The 16,168-nt window shown below is 34.3% G+C and overlaps 1 protein-coding gene across 1 annotated transcript; it reads right to left on the bottom strand.

The window, feature by feature from the left end:
• Nucleotides 1–3,280: 3,280 nt before the first annotated feature.
• LOC149082127 (uncharacterized) lies at nucleotides 3,281–16,082 on the bottom strand. Its single transcript, XM_089235624.1, has 8 exons — nucleotides 15,948–16,082; nucleotides 12,871–13,988; nucleotides 10,527–10,605; nucleotides 9,852–10,056; nucleotides 7,993–8,111; nucleotides 7,728–7,842; nucleotides 7,231–7,403; nucleotides 3,281–3,698 (listed from the first exon to the last, which is right to left on the bottom strand). The coding sequence occupies exons 2-8, from the start codon at nucleotides 13,949–13,951 to the stop codon at nucleotides 3,575–3,577; spliced, it is 1,896 nt and encodes a 631-aa protein (XP_089091750.1). The 5' UTR covers nucleotides 13,952–13,988; nucleotides 15,948–16,082; the 3' UTR covers nucleotides 3,281–3,574.
• Nucleotides 16,083–16,168: the final 86 nt, after the last annotated feature.

The following is a 16,168-nucleotide window of genomic DNA, read 5'->3' on the forward strand; positions in this document are numbered from 1 at the left end:
TAGGTTACATTCGAGCAAATGAAACTGATAATTTTATTGGTGACATTTTACAAGTTTTATAAAATTACTTTTATCAAACTTTTATAACTGTAATCCCGGCCTAAGGCACTTAGTGTATCATCTCGTCGCTGAAGGGAAAAGTTTACAATTTACAAAAATTGTTTTCAAGTTTGATGAACTGGCGCAGATGCAGATATTGTGAAAATCTTTTATAGGAATAACAAAGCAGAAAGATATGAACTATTGTGCAATTTGATTATTGGTCCTTACTCTTTTAAGATTATGCAGGACTTGCATAAATATATTATACTAAAACAAATGGGTTCACATGTAAAGCATCAGTGAGGAAAAAAATAGAGACTCTCATAACTCAACCAACATCAATTACGCATGATTCTACGACTTTTTCGCTCTTTTAATAGGTTATCCATGTAAAGGTCCAGTGTTCTTTCAGCCAACAATCCATGATATACTGATATCCTAACTCTTCAAAAGATGTAAGTATAGCACACAAGCACTTCCACATTTTCACAGGTTGCAATTCAAATTGATAGATACAAAAATCCTATCCTGGTTGACAGCACAAACAGTGTGACAACTCAAATAAGCTAATACTACTTTTGGCAAAACATCTGGTCAGTGAAGGGAAAAGTTTGCAACCTGCAAGAATAGTCTTCGAGCTTGATTGACCGAATTTATATATAAAATCTCTAGTCAAAAACAAGGATTTTTCCTGCCTTCCACATTAATTTCAATTACTTTTTCTTCACATTCAAGTGACACTTCTAAGCCACTGCCTACAAGGGAAATTTGACCAATTTTACTCTGCCAGGCAAGTCTTTCTTCATAAAGAGCAGGAGACTAACAACAAAAAATAGTACACAAAAATTGACACACAACCGATGCACACTTTAAATCTGCATATGTAGATGACAGCACTGAACACACGCACATGTCTATGTTATAATATTAAGGGATAAACACTTCCCACTATATATATTTGTTAGATGCTTCTAAGAGGAACATTTATGAAGAGTATGTGCAGTGCTACAGATCAGACCTACGAGTGAAGTGTGTTAAAGGCCTTCAATACGTTAAAAACTGAAAACATGCCAATACTGTTTTAGGTCAGTTATATATTTTATATTGTGTTTATGAAAGTGTGCAGGCGTCTCTTAATTTTATCAGATTGTAACTTCTTGTGACATATTTTGCATGGTACTTTTTTTCTGTATTCCTACATCATAAATCAATTGATTGTTGTAAATATGTAAATAAATTTATGCTGGAAAAATTAGAAGTGTGGTGTGAATATTTAATTATTTATTCATACACATTTCCCCAGTTGTATGTTTGATGAGGACGTGAATGACAATAGTTTGATTAATTTTAACTGAGATTCTTTTCTCTTAGAGACACTTTGTTTCCATTTCTCATATTGCATACAGCAAGGTCATTAAACTCATAACCATATCTATAAGGGTTGATCAAATGAAAAAGTGAAGGAAAGTGTAATGACAATGTAATTAGAGAAGTCTCAAATCCCATAGGAATGAAAATTCTATGATTGATTCTGAAATTTGTTTTCCAGTTTTTTCGTAAGCTGGTGCATGTCTTTCTCAAATTAGGCTTCGGACTGTGAAAGCGACCAATCCTACACAATGTCATTCAACTCAGAGCATCCGAAGCTACCCTTCATTCCTTTGGAAGTTTTTTTTTCAAGATAAGAGTGTCACAACCAAACTGCAGAGTGGTTGTTAGTAAGATTAGTATTAGCACTTCCAGCTTAAAGAATTGAGATGATATTGGGCGTTTTTGTTAGGACTCGTGTAGATGGGTAACAGACCCAACTTCATCCGACTCTCGCCATTTCCAGGGCTCCAACTCCGAAAATTGGAAAAGTAGGAAAAAAATGGGGAGGACATCTCCTCCTTAGGGGGAGGGACCCCTCCCCCTCAGACAACATAATCATAGCATAATAATAAAAAAATCCCTAAAAATTTTTTTATAGCACTATTGCAGTATCCTGTAAGACTGACTCGAGTCAAAGCAAAATCACAGAGATGGCGGTAACAAAAACAATTTTTGGCCAAAATAGGGTACTAACAACCATAGATAGTTTTTTCTGTCTCCTCTTACAATATATATTACATTCTTTTTCTGGAGTCTTCCACAGTCCAGTCAGTCAACTCTCTTCAACAAGGAAGGAATCACAACAAATTATGAAGACGTACATTTTTTAAGAATGACGCTCCTTCGAGACAGCTTTGAAAAGTACAGTGCAAAATGTGCAAATTACAAGGTCTGATGTAAATAAATCAAGGTGAACCAGATCAGATGGTTTTACTGCATTGTCCATCCTGTTTTTTTAAGGGATTTGTTTACATTTTACTGTTCAATGCCAGTGTAATAATTTTTAACAAATGAAGCACTTTCATTTCTAACTCTTTGCTGAGCATTGTAAATATTGTTTATGCCTTTTCATGCCTTAAAAATACAGAAGATAATTGAATGCTATTGTGTAGCATCGGAATCACCAAACCTAGAATAGGCCTATGTATCCAACTGCTTTGAAATGCAAACTGTTTACCTATATGCAAAATGTGGACTATAATTTTAAATGATGAATGTTAGTTACTGTCCAAGACTATGAACTAGTAAATACAAAATTATTTTTTCCACCCAGACACAAGTTTTTAATGACTACTCTACTTGTTGAACCCTCAAACTAAGCAAAAAAAATTAATAAACCAAATGGTCCACATACAACCCCCAAATAACCGGCAAAACAATACAATTTCTGCTTTGGCAGAATCATTAATTGCAATATACTATTTATATTATTTGGCCACATATTAATGATTCCCTACTCAATTAAAATCAATTACATGAATTTTGTCGATTGTATTTGGTAAAAAAAGACTAAAACCGAGAAAGTAGGACATTTTACCAAAAAGCAGGAACAATAGGATGAGTAGGAGCCCCGCATTTCTTTTAATAATTAAGTATTTCTCTTATTGATTCTGAATTTCCCAAAAATTATATAGACCTTTTTGGATGCCAATAATTCTCCCCACCCCTAATTCTTTATTTAAATTGGGCCTCAGGTAAGCCCAAAAAATCTTTGAACCTCTCGGGTCCCCAAAATTGTTAAGATGGGTTCCCCCCCCCCCCCAGTTTAAATACATTAATTATGTGCATATAAAAATAATCACATTCAATATTCTTGACTAATGAAAACAATCGAGAAGGCTACTAACTGAACACTGCAACAAAACTTTGTCATTTACATGATTTAATTACATAAAATAAAAAACACATATAGTCATGTTTTTGCACAAATAAAGGCAACAGAGAATATACACATATCTTTTAGACTACATAAAGAAAAAATAGCATACATAAAATCTACATTTTAAACAACATTTTGAAATATATATAAAATATTTTACACACAGAATACAAATCCCAGCTTTCTCTTGGAGAGAACTTGGAACAAGAAAAATTTTGTTCAGGGGAAAAAAAAACCATCGGTTTGAGAAGTATAAAGACATCCTAGCGATAATCATCAATGTTACTTGTACACAAGAAAATTATTATTCTTTGTGTAAGACGCTGCAAAGCGCTGCAAATTTTCTGAGGGATCCAGAAATGCAAGCTGGTCAATGTCTATCAGGAAACCATACAAAAAGTTGCACCTGTTGATGAAAAATAGCAATAAGTATAAGAAATCAATAAAATAACTTAATATAGATAATTTTTTTTCCATGAAGAAAAGAGCATTTAAATCTCTATAGCAGGTGATAATGATAGGAACCGAGAGACACCCAGGCTTCTATATTTACTGACAAAAATGTTTTCAAAAACCATTATATAAAGGAAATGGAGGAAAAACAACATTCCAACATTCTCTTTATACGTGGTATTTTTGACTATATGCCAAATACAGCAACATCAATCTTAACGTGTATCCCCCCCCCCTTTTATGGCCAAATAATAATTTTCCCTCTTTTATACAATAAAAGTACTGTATTACAGAGTACAATCAGCCTTCCGTATTTGCGATTATTATATCCGCTGTCTCTTTCCTATTTCTTTTTTTTTTGGAAACATTATTGTAATAATTCTTGTATGGAAACAAAATAAAAGTTGTACATGTCAAATAAACGTATAAAAAATCTATCTAAAAGGTTTTCTGATGCTTCTGAAAATATTTATACAAGACTGTTGTTCAAATATTTCTAAATGTTAAAAACTCGAAAGGAAAATTCAAAATATTGACAACTAACTAGCTTCACTGCTGCGGTTTCCCATCATTACAATATTAATAGGTCTACAGTCAAATATATCAAGAAATAACAACTTGAAATTCGATCATCCGTTGCTGTAGCTACAACTGCTACTATACAGCTTTGGATCCACGTCTCGCATGTAGAAAGCGGCATTTTTCTGTGGGCGCGATAAAAAAGGTATCCAAGTTATTTATTGCATAACTTGCACACTATAGTTGTCATTATTTAATCTGCTAATTTGTAAGGTATTGATGAAAGTATAAGTCACATCTCCCAATATTTTGTATGAATGAAACAAAAGCTTGGACTGTGAAAACCTTTTCCTGGATCATTAATAGAGAAGAAGGCTGAGTTTCTGTAACTGGAGTTGTGCCAAATTTGGCCATTTTATTTTTGTCTATTACCTTGGCACTTTTGCTCTTTCGAAACTTATGATTGGCAACAATAATGTTTTTCAAGCCAACATGCTATTCTTATTTATTTTAGCACCATTTTTATTGTGTATATTCATTCACCAGTGTTGTAGGTCTCAATATCCTGTTCCCTGTCATTGAAATTTATTGAACAATAGGCAGAAGCACATCATGCATCCTTTGCTTGTGGATTTTAAATTTTTTTTATGGATGAGCATTTTTCAGTCAGACCAGTTTTTGATGAAATTAGGCATGACGCCTACAAAAGAAATTATAGATTCTTGCCCAAAATGTGCCACTGGCATAGTCGAACAGCAATCGTGCCAAGAAATTTGGTTAACATTGGGTTGCTGAAACAGGAACACAAATGCAATGGGTTAGTGAGAATCATGTGATCAATACCTTCATCATTGGGGTTACAGAATTCCTCCTTATCATGTTCTAACTTGCCAAAAAAAAGAACTATTACTACTACTTAACCGAACATGCATCTCGTACACATTCCTGTACAGAATTTTTAATGAATTGGTACATGACAGAATGTGTGTGTAGATGTTGTGAACCTAACATGAAGTTTGCATGTGTTTTGCTTTGTTATATATAATGCTGACATCTGCCATCAATTTCTCTAACTATGAGTGAAGTGTAATGATTGAATATTTCTCACAATGTTGAAGATGTTTGGAAGCAGAAAATTTCTAGGTCACTAAAGGGCAAAAACCTTAATGAAATTGCAAATTGCTCGATTTGGCACAACCCAGCTTACTTAGCTGAGAAGAATTCACTGATGTACAGATAAAAGAAATTAGGGAACTAATTAATAGCAATTCAGAAATTGACAGAGGTGAGATTAATGCAGCTGACTGCTTCTGAAACTGAAGTGATACCTTATGAAGATGATCAAATACAAATACGACGCCACAACAGGCAAATTGCCCAACGAGGTGGCTGACTTAAGAACATCATGGATCCCCGAGCTATTTTTTGGAGTCCCTACATACTACTGCTACACCCCAAATGCACCCCCCCCCCCCCGCGGAACCCCCCAACGAACCCCCAACGAATCGGTACATGCGGGAATGTGCGTGTACGTGTAGTGCAACCTGACGTAAAGTTTTGTTTCTGTGTAATGCTTGTTATGTGTAGTGCTGTCCCCAGTAAAGAGATCAAGATTGATTTTATCAAGATTGATAATTAGTTAATTATGAGCAACATAGTAAAGGGTTTTGTAAGTTTAAATTGACAATGAATTGTTTCTATGAAACAGACCCATCTGTGGTGGTTTTTTTTTACATGTAGAAAAATTGGTAAAGGAAGCCTTGTTACAAAACTCTAACAAATTAATTGGAATTCAGAAGAAACAACTAACAGACATTATGTTGTTCTTTTTTTTTAGCAGAAATCATTACCTTGAATCAATAGATCCCCCCTCCCCTTTCTCCTTCTTCCACGCTAAGCAGATACTGTAAAAAATGAGATGCCTACAGAGCAAAGTTTTAGGGTTTGAGCTATTTGCAGATTTTCCGTATTTGTGGTCACCCTTGTGAATAGGGAGGGATGATGACTGTATGCATTTCAAACCCCTGACTTATGGCCATACCTCTTTTATGAAAAATTTTTTTGTCCCACCCATGTCCGCAAAAGAGGGGTTTTATTGTACATCAATTATGTATTTAATAATTTTATTGTAAAATTAAGTATTTTCGCTATGCATGGCCACAGCTCGGGCAGCTTAGAGGGAACACTGTTAGTCTAGTGCAGCAATTCTTAAACTTTTGTTACCCACTGCTTCCTTCCCTGATTCGTGGTTCGTGACTCCCCAGAATAGTTTGGTAGATATTTTTCCTTATAAAAGAACAACTTCAAAGCATAAATAGGCACAGAAATCAATATCTCCAGCTCGCTGCAATACCCCCTAGGAGCCACGACTCACACTTTGAGAAACACTGGTCTAGTGATTATAGAAGATCATATTTGCTGGGCAAGAATGTTCTTATTGCTGAAAATAAACTTCAGTATAACTTTATGAAACAAGGGTAAACTATTCTAGCATTTTGATTGTTATCTAAAAGATTTCATACAGACTTTTAATTGTGGATATGCTTGAAATAAGTTCCATTTCCCCAGAAAATGGAAATTATACTGTGAAATCAAGCTTTTTAACAAGAGCATTTTATTTTTTATGAATTAAGATTGCAAATTCATCAAATGCTCTCTTTTGTTATCATATAAACTAATGTGATAATTAACATTTAAAAAAATTATTTTTTTGAGAGTACAGTTTAATCAATAAATACAAAAAATAGCATCATATGCCTCAAGATAGACTTTGCTTTACAACAAATGTGTTAAATGTTTACAAATGTCCAAATTTAGAGGAAAACATGCTAGTTTTAAAAAATTGAAAGAATATTATTTGAAAAACATTAAAGAACACAAGATTAAATTGTTACCTTATATATAAAAATAATAGTTTGAAAAAATGGCAATAGTATAAGATTAATTATTATTGATTGCTTTAATACCTCAAACAATCCACCATATGTCTTGAAATGTCTTGATCAAAGCCATTAGCAACCCACAGCCTGCTGATACCGCACAATGCTTCTACTGATTTTGGGCTAGACCTGCCATTATCTTTTTCATTTTTTGCAGTTTCTTCTGAATTCTTATCATGAAAATCTTTAACATAATATGCCTGTAAATATCAGCAATGAAATTGGTATGAAATCAGTATTGAAAAAAAGGGGGAAAATGGCATTTTAAAAACAAAGTTAGGATGACCAAAATTAAATGCAAAATTACAGAGATGTCCCGTAAAATATAGGTCATATGATCACTCTATACGCACAAGTTTCTGGCCCCATGAGTGGCAGAAATACCACATATCTGGCCAACGGACTGAAAAGGCTGTGCACCCCTGATGTAAAGGGACAACCCCTTTCTTTTGCATGGAGAAAGAGAGAAGTCAAAATGGTGATAGTGGAACATAGAAGCAAAAAAGGGGGTGTATTAAACCTACCTTCATAATGGACTCAGCTGACAAAAAACCAACAATTTCTTTATCCACATGTACATACATCAAGAACACTGCATTTTGTCTGTGAGAAAAAGGTGTATCCCCATAACCTAGCTCTCTGTAACAAACATAATTTTTAAAAATAATTAGAAATAAGGACTTTATGAAATTTAGAAATAAATTTGTCTGTCGTCATTTGACAAAACTTTAAAAAGGTCTCGCGTAGAATTTTTCTACTTGAAAAATTTAACAATTGATAACTTCTCACCTGCTTATAAAATGGAAAACTTCCTCCACTTTTTTCAGCATGAAATTCTTATCATCTTCTGTTACCATTATTATTCGACCATCAGGAAACTTTCCAATGACTCGTTCATTTTTCCACCCCTTAAAATAAAAAAAAGTAAAGTAATTGACAGGAGTGGCAGCTGTTGATGCCGGTATCACTAGAGGGTTAGTGAACTTAAAATTATATTCTACCCATGATGATAATCATTATATTGATATTGATTCGTATATCTTGAGAAAGTTAACGGCTCCATTGCCTACTGAGTTTGTTTGTTCAGATGAACAGAATTCTTATGTTCATTCGCTTAAATTTTCTCACGTTAACTTCGATAAGTGTAAAAATATTGAACATATTTCTCAGGATGTCTCTTCTGAAAATTCATCAGTTGAAAGTTGTGGTGATGGTGTCTTACAGGTGGGAGAACGTTTGCAATATTCCTCTTTGAATCGTTTTCTTTCAGTTTGTGCAGTTGACTTTGCAGGGCCTGTCGTTATAAAACACAAGAGATCGTGGATCTCTTTCAATGAAGGAATACATCACTGTTTTTGTATGTTTTGCCCCAAAAGCTGTTCATATCAAAGTTGACAGTGATCTTACATCCATTGCATTTATTGCAGCCCTTCAATAATTTGTTCACATGGAGGTGCTAAAAAATAATTAGTGATAACTCCATGAAATTCAAGGTAGAGATGGTATAGTAATAACTTTTCAAATTGTTAGAGGTATTTTTAAAAGAAATTGCTATAATTTGTTAATCAATTGCTAAGATATGTGTTCTACCCATGAATCAAGTATAATATGGCACCATGGATATATTCTTGATAGGGTGGGAGTATGTTTGAGTATGCATGTAACTCTAGTATATTTCATATTATATTATTTTTCTCTGTATCACCATTAGATGGCACTGCTTACACAATTATTATCTATGTTACTTTTCCCACCTTTTGAGATGTTTGTTTGTATCAGCTTGAGTCAATCGTACCTTTGCTCGTGTCTAAATAAATGTTTTATTATTAATTTGAAACCTTGCGTTCTCCATATATATTGCCGCTTTCGTCATTCGTATACAATGCCTAAGCTATAAAACACGAAAAATATTTATTTTGGCCTTAATGCATGCAAAATTTTTAAATAATAGGAAAGTCTATTATAATGACAAGTTACATTTTAGGAAAAATCACAATTATAACAGATCTCTCGTTACAAGCGATGAATGTATTCATCATTGGCCATGCACTATATATAACTGTATAATTGTAATTGTGTAATAGAATGATATGAGAATTTTTCTAATGAAAGAGCATCATAAATTTTGCATTCCTGAAAACGCTGCTATTCAAGGGTGAAACATTGGGGGGAGGGAAACGTTGATCGTGTTTAACAAAAATAGATATGGTGCATTAATTATTACTTGTGCACTTGAAAGGTAACATGATCATCTTATGAAGTACGAACAGGGGAAGAGTGGCATTGTTTCTCTCTATATGATTATCTTATTCTAACATAAAGAATAACATCTGATATCATCATATAACATAATTAATATCATCACATAATAATAGAGTAATTATAATGTGATGTTAGTAATAAATTAAAGATTAGGATGACAAGATTTGAGAAGGTTATAACAAGAAAAAGATGTTTAATACAATGTCGATTACAACGCCTCATATGGCAAAAAAATATATAGTGTTACCCTAATACCTCATATATGTGTAATAACATACAGTCAGCGAGAACAATATAAATTAATGCTCTAACAAGTTATTTTACAATGCAAAAAAATATCCATACACAATTTTTAAAAAAGCAGTTTCATTAGAATTGTCATATACCTGAAATTTCAACTGAGCAAACAATTTCTTATGATACTTGATGTGAAGGCTCTCATCATGCTCTACTCCAATCTGATACATCATATGGCACTGTGAGCAGAACATGGGATCCAATTTTTGACCTGCATCAATGGTGAATAACTCCTTACCTTTAGGGAGCATCGTTTTTGGTACTTTTTGCTGCTGGATAACCATTTTATTCTCACTGCAAAATAAATTTAAACTATTTAGCTAATGAATTTATCTTTTCTACATTACATTCAATTCTACTTTCCTACTACCTAGTTGCAACAAAAATATTATGGCAAAGAACACTGTTAAAAGGAATTAACTCATAAATTTCAAAATTTCTTGTGCAAAGTCGAACATCAATTTCACCAATCAGATATTACCAACATTTTTATTTATAAAATAACAGTTTGACTGTGTCTCAATCAAGACTTCAAATAAGTGGTTCCTTTGGAAACTCCTTTCCCCTAGTGGACAATCATCTGCGGCTCTCCAGAATAGTCTAATAAAGAACCATTCATGGTATTGAATAGCCACACATATATAAGCACAGCTCATCGCAGTGCCTGACAATGGTTGGCACCGAGCCAAGAAGCTGCAGCACACACATTGATAACCACTGCTTTAGCTGTTTAAAAAACATTCCTATATTTTGAAAAAACTTACTTTGAAGCTATTGTCTCCTGATCTTTGCTGGTCTTTGTTCCAACATATCTTTGAAAAACGGGATAGATATCAGTGGAACCTGAAAAAAGAATAGACGCAATGAAAAACAAATAGAATCACTTTTTTTCAGAAGTTATATTAGAGCTAGAACACTATTTAAAAAATTTCTTGGCGTAAGCATCACACTCGATGCATATCTGTCCCACCTTTCCGAGATGGAATTTAATTTTCATTTAATTAATAATTTTTTCCTTGTATAACAAATCTCCTACTTGCTAACATTCAGAACCAATCCTGAGCAATGAAAATTTCATCTGCCCAGGATTAGCGCATGAAAATTTTATCAAAACTAACTGAAATCGATTAATCAAAATGATGTTGCTATGATAGTGTGTGCCCTTCCAGAGGGATCCAGATTACAGTCTTACATGCTCTCATTCCTTTGAATACTAATATAGAAACAACGACAGCCTAACTCATGTCATAGAAAATTTCTCATCTCACATTTCTAGCGATAAGCTGCTAGATGAAACCACTGCCCCCCACACCAATTCTGACCACATCGATACACTGCGATTTACTGTCATTATGGAAATGGATTGGAAAAGAAGGCACCATCTTTCAGTGGTCACCTCAAGCTCATTAGGAAATTACCTTATCTATATTCTTCCCCAGGATCATACCTCGGACCTGACCGACAACCTTTGGGTGGTAGATGAGCATCTTACCACCACACCACCCGTGCATACTAAGATGATGGGGGGGGGGGGGTGTGGATCTTCAAATTGATTATGTAGAAATTTCTTTTTTCTGATGCAGACTTGTCCCAATTACATTAGATAATTGAGTTTCTACTGTACAGTGTTTGCAAAATGTACACTCACACTCATGCCTCAGCTAACGCACACAGCGACTCACAAATATTTTGGCTAACAAAGATTTTTTCTACAATTTTTCTGCCTCTGCTTATGAACATTTTGTTGATATGCATGTGTATGTCAATCCAACAAACCTTCCTTTTAAGCTGAAATTTTGTGCCAATCATCATCAGAATTACTGTCACCCCAGTCCCATTGATGTCTGCCTACAAATCACTTTCGAGATGTATCTCCACTTCCCTTTAACCCCTTTACAATCACGAACGAAATATTTTGTCCAAATGCCAGTGGAATAAATTCAATCCAGTTCTTTCTTCCTTCGTCTCAATATCGGGAGGCTTTATTGTAACGCTATCAACACTGAAGTTGTTTTTCTTTCCCTCCTTTTTTTCTATACTCCTGTTTATGATTATTTTTCCCCCACATATAATGTATCTTTGCCCTATATACCTGTAAGAGCAAAAGACAACACATAGGGTGAGGTAAGCTCTCCTATCATATCTTTTACCTACTACGTTTTTCTACTTTCGTATTTTTTGCACTACTTTCCTTTTCTACTGTCTTTCCCCCCCCCTCTCTCTCTCTCTCTCTTCCTTTTTCCAACATGTGATTAAGTAAGTACAAAGTTACCAGATTTATCACTGATTCGTCAAATAAAGATTATCCAAATTTGTTACCAAAACCTTGAACGCAAAGGGGTTAATATTTTCAAATCATTAGATGTAAAAGAAAAGATTAAGCTGAGAAAATGTAGAGAAAAAAATATACACCAAGATTTAAATGTTTTCAGTGCACATGAGTAAACTTCCCCCCCCCCCCGACTTTTTCTTATCAGTTGTAGGTCCTCGGCTGTACTTCAACTGCGATTTTAGGGCCAAATAACTGCACTCTCATGTCTCTTCGGTACTAACTTTCACACTATATCTCACTTTTTCAAATATCTCAATTCGTTCTTTTTTCTTTTCTCGCGACTTCTGTCTCTCCTCTGCCTCATTCCAACCTCTTTTCTCCTGAACCTTACAACAAAGTAAGATGTTTAACATCACACTGAATGGTCTGGACCGTCTAGGAGAGCAAATCATTTCCATGTGCTTGTATGAGACAAACGATGGGGCTGACCCTCATCACATAAGTGGGACACTAACAAACCCGAGTAGGTTGTGCACACAGTGAAACGATTTTCAGTTTCTCATCTTCCGATAAATCCATTCGGGCCTGTTTCAGTCATCAGTCAGTTTGTCTTTTTGACAGTGTTTCTCTTGAGTGTTTTATAAAATTTATCTTTAAATTTTCTGTAGTACCCAGAACAAATTGAAAGATTTTCCATAGAAACCTATGAGATATTGTGTTTCGGCTAGTAAAGATATCAGCTTATGAATGTAATTTTGGAACAAATTTTCTTTATTAGCCGAGGCATCTCTGCGCGAACATTTGAGTTCAGTTATGAATAAAGGAATCAAACTTACATAATGAATCAGTGCTATAACTACCAGAAGTTGAAGCAGGTGAGCCACTTGTTTCATTTTTGTCATCTATATTTAGAGAATTGTTGTCTTCAAGAGAATCAAAAAGTTCTGCAGAAATCTCTTTAGCAGTAGGCGATCCCTGGTTATCTCCTGTAATGCTTTCAGAATCTTTCGAGCGCACACTACCATTCTGCATGCTATCTACAGATGAACAAAATGTATCTTCATGCTTTTTGGTGACACAATCTTCTGGAGTTTCGGGTATAGAGCATGAAGATGTCTCTCGCTCTTTGATAATTTTCTTATTCTCCTCTCCAACTTCAGATCCGTGTTTCTCACTGATGTCTGACACTGGGGATTCAGAGGTGAAACTGTTTACAACCCACTTTATTGGTGTTGTTTTGCTTTTAGAAAGCATCACATCGTTTTTTGACAAATTTGTGCTTTGTCCTAAGTCCCGCCTAGAATTACTTTTTGTATTTGTTGTATTCTTAGGTTTGTTGCCTTTATCGTTAGGGTGAAACTTATTTTCAGTAGGCAGCTTTGTGACTTTTGATTTCATGATGTTCTCCACTCGCAGCAAAATATTACTAGGTGACGCAGAAGACCTAGATTTGAAAAACTTTTTCTTCTGTACATCTACTTTCGCTACTTTATTAGCCAAAACGGAACTGAGGGATACAGTGCCAGAATGTGACTTCTGTTCATTTGGATTAGCCATCTGTGTACTTCCATTTTTTGTCTCAACTTGTGAACTTCCAAACGAATTCTCATCAGCAGGTTTCTTCTTTTGTTTAGAAAGTGAAGTTTTAGTAATCTTCTTTTTGCTCTTTGGAATTGATTCCTTGTTACGATCCTTCATTTTCTGTCTCTTGAACTGGTTTCTTTCAACTTTTTCATTCTTTTCTTTGATTTCTGGACTTGTTTCTAGTTTTCTCTTGAAATTTTTCCTCTCCAGGGGTGGTACATAACCTTTGTTCTTGTAAAACATGCCAGTACTGATTTTAGATTCATCAGGAACTGAATTTTCAGCTGCAATGACCCCATGATTGTCCATACTTGATTTCAACTTTTGGTGCATATCAATCAGTAACTGTTGGCATCAGCATCGGTCAACACTGAAATGAATCAATTAAAAAAAAGAATGAAAAAACATATTGTTCACTTAGTTTCAGGTAACAAAACTGAATTTGAAAAAGTTAGAAACAATAAAACTATAAATAAAATGGAACGGCTATAGTATAATCTTTTTTTCTTTGGCAATTTTCTTTCCAGCTTGTTGCCGCTTTTATTCCTGGTCAGTCATTTTCTTCTGTTAGTGTTTTTTTCTGCCGGGTATAATTATTACTATTTGTATAATTCCTTCCGTTTCTGGGTTGCAAATTTCTTTTTTGCTGTTGATTATCGTCTAAAGATGAAATAACCTTTACATATCGCTAGTAGTAATAATAGGCTTCTGTATAGAGTGCCAAATAATGAGTCTGTTAGCATTCCAGAGCTCTTGTTTGTTTATACATTGTACATATGCAATTTTCCTAGCACGTTATATAGTTTTTTATTGAGTTTGAATATTTTTTTCTCAGGTTGTCATTTCATACTTCTATTTTTTAATTTTTTAATTTTTTGAACACTGGCAGTTAGTAGTTTTAATCCTGCAATTGTGTTTTTATTGAATCCGGAGACCATTTTTGACGAAACCCAGAGAGCTTTTTTTACCCTAACCATTGCATTATTTTAAAGATAGTCCAGGTTTTTGTTATTGTCAATCCTGTATCTGGTCAAGGATGTTATATTTTTGATCGAAATGAAAAAATCATTTTCTACCATTGTTTACCAACAATAAAAATAGTAAACTCCCTAATTGGCTATGTGCCCCAAAGCAGAATGTGCCAAAATCTGCAACGTACGTCGCAGAACAATTAGCGCTACTGCAGAACAATTTGGAAGAATTTTAAGAAAAAGTGCAAAAAAAACATTATTACATGTATAGGGATTTTTACAGCAGAACATTTCCAGTCAGCTGAGGGCTCGTCGCAGAACAGTGCTAAACATTCTGCTTTGGGGGCTATGTGTTGGTGGCTTTTTAATTTGGCGATAAAAAAATCTGAAATTAGTACTCTATTTCATTCTTGGTGATTTTTCGTCATGCTTTCTGACGTTCTCTTCACGGAAAAAAAAATTTACCAACAACATAGCCAAAAAGGATTATACTATAACTGTTCCTTTCTTTTCTGACACCAATAATGAAGAAAATTGTAAATCAACTAATTTTGTGTTCTTTTAATTGGTGACCACATTTGAAGTTTCATATTTCTTTCAAAATTTTTATATATTTCTCAATTTTTTTATATCACTTTCATTATATTTTTATGAAAATCAATCAAATGTTTTCTTTTACTTCCTGAAATGAGTAAATCCTATGATAACTCTTTTCAGGTATGTAAAATAACCCCAAAGGGTGTTAAAAATAATGAAATTAGTACTTAATAACATGAAATTAAGGAATTATTAGACACTAAATAATAGACTTATGAAATTAAAACCTAATTTGTAGGATACAAGACATTCTCAAAGTTTAAAATACCAGTATAAAAGTGATTATCCGGGGAAAGGGGGGATGCGTGAAATCAGGGCTGTAGAGTGCCTTCTCGGAGCCTCGGGACATGCTTTTTCTTGGAGGCCCCTTGCAAGGGTTATTGTTATTCAAAATAAGAGTATGTTTTCCTTTGGAAGGGCCCATTCAGTTCAGAGTCCCGGTTGCCCCAGCCTAGTTACGGCCCTGCGCAGGGCCGTCTTAAGATCATCATGGGCCCTCGGGCCAAGTGGTTTTTCTGAGGCCCTACCAGGAAAATTCTTGAAAATTTCAACCACATCTAATTTATGTGAGGTCCCTTTTCTCTTGAGGTCCCGGTGGGCCCATGCCTGAAATCGAAACAAGTGGCAATTTCGAAAAAGAAATCACTTTAGGAACAATAGTTATGTGTGTGTTTATGTGCGTGATTTATATAAAATCATAATTTAAATAGTTAATTGATGTAAAATGATTATTTATCTAAAACTATTGCTATCATACTCACAAAAAATCTAGAATTAAGTGCTAATATTAGCTCTTCCCTCAAATTTAAAGACCACGAACTGTACTTGCAATGGGGCTCAATTCAACCAAATCCAAGTATTTCCCGCCAGTTGTGATGTCAACACGCAGGTCAAGCAAATATCCAAGGAACATGTTGAAACAAAAAAAATCAAGTGACTATAAAAATTTGAATTTCTTTCAAACATTTAAAAAAAATAAATG

Source organism: Pholcus phalangioides, unplaced genomic scaffold, assembly GCF_987345545.1.
Source record: "Pholcus phalangioides strain wild (caught in Gottingen) unplaced genomic scaffold, Ppha-v1.0 ptg000009l_1, whole genome shotgun sequence".
In the NCBI taxonomy this organism is placed as follows: Eukaryota; Metazoa; Arthropoda; class Arachnida; order Araneae; family Pholcidae; genus Pholcus; species Pholcus phalangioides.

Coding starts and splice junctions, on each gene's coding strand:
- LOC149082127 (XM_089235624.1), bottom strand. CDS start 13,951: ATGCACCAAAAGTTGAAATCAAGTATGGACAATCATGGGGTCATTGCA. Junction 8,112..9,851: donor TTGCTCAGTTGAAATTTCAG/GTATATGACAAT, acceptor TTTTATTTTAAG/GGGTGGAAAAATGAACGAGT. Junction 7,843..7,992: donor GTTTTCCATTTTATAAGCAG/GTGAGAAGTTAT, acceptor TGTTTGTTACAG/AGAGCTAGGTTATGGGGATA.